General features: G+C 44.7%; 1 protein-coding gene across 1 annotated transcript; it reads left to right on the top strand.

Moving 5' to 3' along the window:
- The first annotated feature begins 427 nt into the window (after window positions 1–427).
- LOC144180683 (uncharacterized) lies at window positions 428–1,987 on the top strand. The gene has a single exon (XM_077708975.1). It carries the CDS (start codon window positions 529–531, stop codon window positions 1,909–1,911), a length of 1,383 nt encoding a protein of 460 aa, XP_077565101.1. The 5' UTR covers window positions 428–528; the 3' UTR covers window positions 1,912–1,987.
- The last annotated feature ends 1,244 nt before the right edge of the window (window positions 1,988–3,231 follow it).

Genomic DNA, 3,231 nt, shown 5'->3' with positions numbered 1-3,231 from the left:
AGTTTTTTTTTAAATCACTAAAAATCATCAAAATATCTAAAAACAGTGAGAACATTATTACAGTCAAGAGCATCATTATTGGTTCGGTCTAGACTGCTTAAAAAGATATTGCACAGAACCGGCACAACACAGGACCCTATACAAATGCCATGACGTTGTAGGTAATGCTTTCCGTTAAAATAAATAAAAGTGGAATTCAGATAAAACTCGAGCAGTACCATGAAATTTGCAACCGACATACCAGTGGAATTCTGGAACTGCGCCGCTCCACTCTCATCATTGCAGGACTGTACAGAAGCAAGCAGATGTTCATGCGGTATAGAATAGTACAGGTCGGTCATGTCAACAGAAAAGTCAAACCCAACTGAACGTTTATCTTTCAACACTTGCAAGAGTGGACACGGCAGCACCGCCGTGACTATGTCGCCTTACGTCCCTTTGCTTGTGCAGGTATTGACAGAATGGTTTCTCGTGGACGGAGCAGCGGCCAGTGGACGAAGCACGGCGGACAGTGCGCACCAACCTTCAATGGGAAACCTTCTCGGCGCAGCTGGATCACATTTGGCGATAATGATGCCGTACCACGTGGACTTCATCAACTGCGCACCCCCTTGGAGCACGATGACGTCCGTGGTCTCCCTGATAGCAAGTCGTCCGGAGCATATAAAAGCAAGGGCCACCACTCCAAGCTTCAGTGGACACGGCAGCACCGCCGTGACTATGTCGCCTTACGTCCCTTTGCTTGTGCAGGTATTGACAGAATGGTTTCTCGTGGACGGAGCAGCGGCCAGTGGACGAAGCACGGCGGACAGTGCGCACCAACCTTCAATGGGAAACCTTCTCGGCGCAGCTGGATCACATTTGGCGATAATGATGCCGTACCACGTGGACTTCATCAACTGCGCACCCCCTTGGAGCACGATGACGTCCATGGTCTCCCTGATAGCAAGTCGTCCGGAGCATATAAAAGCAAGGGCCACCACTCCAAGCTTCAGTGGACACGGCAGCACCGCCGTGACTATGTCGCCTTACGTCCCTTTGCTTGTGCACGTTGGTGACAGAAAATATGGCTTCCGTAGTAACTGTATCTGTTTGATAGTGCTGCCGTGTCCAAATATTGTCCTTAGTTGCTTGAATGATTGCTACTCTGTTGTAAGCTTGTTACTAAAATTATCGGGTGACGTAGAAGAAAACCCTGGGCCAGAAATTGAAGAAATGTTAAAGGAAGTGTTAAGAAATCAGAGTGAATTATTAGCAAAAGTAAACGAAATCCATACGAAGCAAACTTCTACGGATGCTTGCATTACTGACATGCAAGGTAGGCTCCAGAATATGGAAAAACAACTTGAGAGGTTAGGCGAAACTGAAAACCGTCTTTCCAATATAGAAACAAGTGTAGGTAAGCACGACTACGAACTGACAGCTCTTGCCAGACAGCTTGATGAATTAGAAAACCGTTCAAGACGTAACAATCTGATCGTACGCGGAATAGAAGAAGAGGAATCTGAGGATGAGGCAGTATTATTAAGAAAGGTGAATGATGAGATCTTTGGTAATGTACTCGGGACAAGGTTGAGCTCAATTGAGCGGATTCATCGTCTCGGAAAGAAAATGCCGGAAAAAGACCGCCCTGTCATCTTGAAAGTATCAGATTTCAGAGACAAAATGAGGGTATTGAAGAATTGTCCCCAACTCAAAGGTACACAATTCAGCATCAACGAAGATTACTCCAAACGAGTTGTTGAAATAAGGAAACAACTATGGATTTCATCAGCGGAGGAAAGAAAAAAGGGAGTAAAAGTGAAACTTATTTTCGATAAATTAAAAGTAAACAACGTCCTTTACGCCTGGAATGAAGTCACCAAAGAGCGGTTCAGGTGTACTAGTTCGGGCCACACTGGCTCAGATTGACGCAATTCGCGGCCATCAGCCTTGTTTAAAGTTATTAATACCAATGCAAGGAGTTTGCTTAGTAAAGCTGACGCAATTGAAGCCGTAATCTTAGAGCAAGAGCCGGATATAATTTCCGTAACAGAGACTTGGTTACATAGGGATGTAGAAGATTCAGAAGTAACCCCTCCAGGCTACGTAATTTTAAGAAAAGACCGACCAAGCAGAGGAGGTGGTGTTGCTTTCATTATTAAAGACCACATTAAATTCTCAGTACTGGATGACAACTCTGACGTAGAAATGTTGTGGATTATGACCAGGTTAAATCAGCGAACCGTGTACGTTGGTGTGATGTATAGGGCCCCAAATTCTTCTCTGGATACAATCTCTAAGCTCAGAGATTTCATGGATTCCCATTTTGGTCTACAAGAAAACGTTTTATTATTAGGGGATTTCAACCTACCGGGAATTAATTGGTTATCCCAGTCTTGTGGAGCGGAGCAAGTAGGAAGCGCTGAGCAGCTATTGGAGCTTGCGTTCTGTTATGGGCTAACGCAAATCGTTGCGGATTTTACTAGGATAGGGACTACAAGGTCGTCAGTTCTTGACTTGGCATTTGTGTCACCTGGGCTGCGGCCCTTTCTCGGCGATTCTGATGTTGAAGAGGGACTGTCTGACCACAGAATGGTAGTGACGAGCCTAGCGATGTCCCCGGACACTTCGCGTAGGCACACGTCTAGCGCAGTATTGAATTTTACAGCCGCCGATGATGTATCTATTTTAGACTGCCTTGAAATGTCTTTCGATGATTTTATGGTCCTTTACAATACCGACTGTAGCACTGACAGGTTATGGCATTTCTTTTCGAATGTTGTCGCGAGGTGTGTAGACAGACACGTTCCCAAGATTTCAAAGCGCATTCGTAGGAACAATCCTTGGATTTCTAGAGAAATCATTCATGCAAAAAGAAAACTAAACCGGAAACAAAAATCGTGTTCGAAAAATCGTACTCCTGAAAGCAAAGCCGGCATTACATCGATGAGACGAGAACTGAAACGTCTGATTAAGGAATCCAGGGATAAGTTTTTGAATGTGACCTTGAAGAAATTTTTGAAGGAAGCCCCTTCGAAGTTTTGGCGCTATATAACTCCCCCGGCAAGCTCCCAGACACTATCAGAGGAAATTACGCAACAACGTGTCGATGACTTTAACTCTTACTTCGCATCTGTTTTTACGAATGATAATGGCATCTTGCCCGAGTTTGCAACATCATCATTTCGGGGGCCAATTGAAGATGTGGTAAATACCGAAGAAGGCGTCCTAAATCTTTTACTTAACATA

The sequence above is a fragment of the Haemaphysalis longicornis genome, unplaced genomic scaffold, assembly GCF_048455015.1.
Source record: "Haemaphysalis longicornis isolate Haplotype H1 unplaced genomic scaffold, Haemaphysalis longicornis Haplotype H1 scaffold_4, whole genome shotgun sequence".
Lineage (NCBI taxonomy): Eukaryota > Metazoa > Arthropoda > Arachnida > Ixodida > Ixodidae > Haemaphysalis > Haemaphysalis longicornis.
The sequence above is the reverse complement of the archived record's forward strand: the minus strand, read 5'-3'. Positions and strand labels throughout refer to the sequence as shown.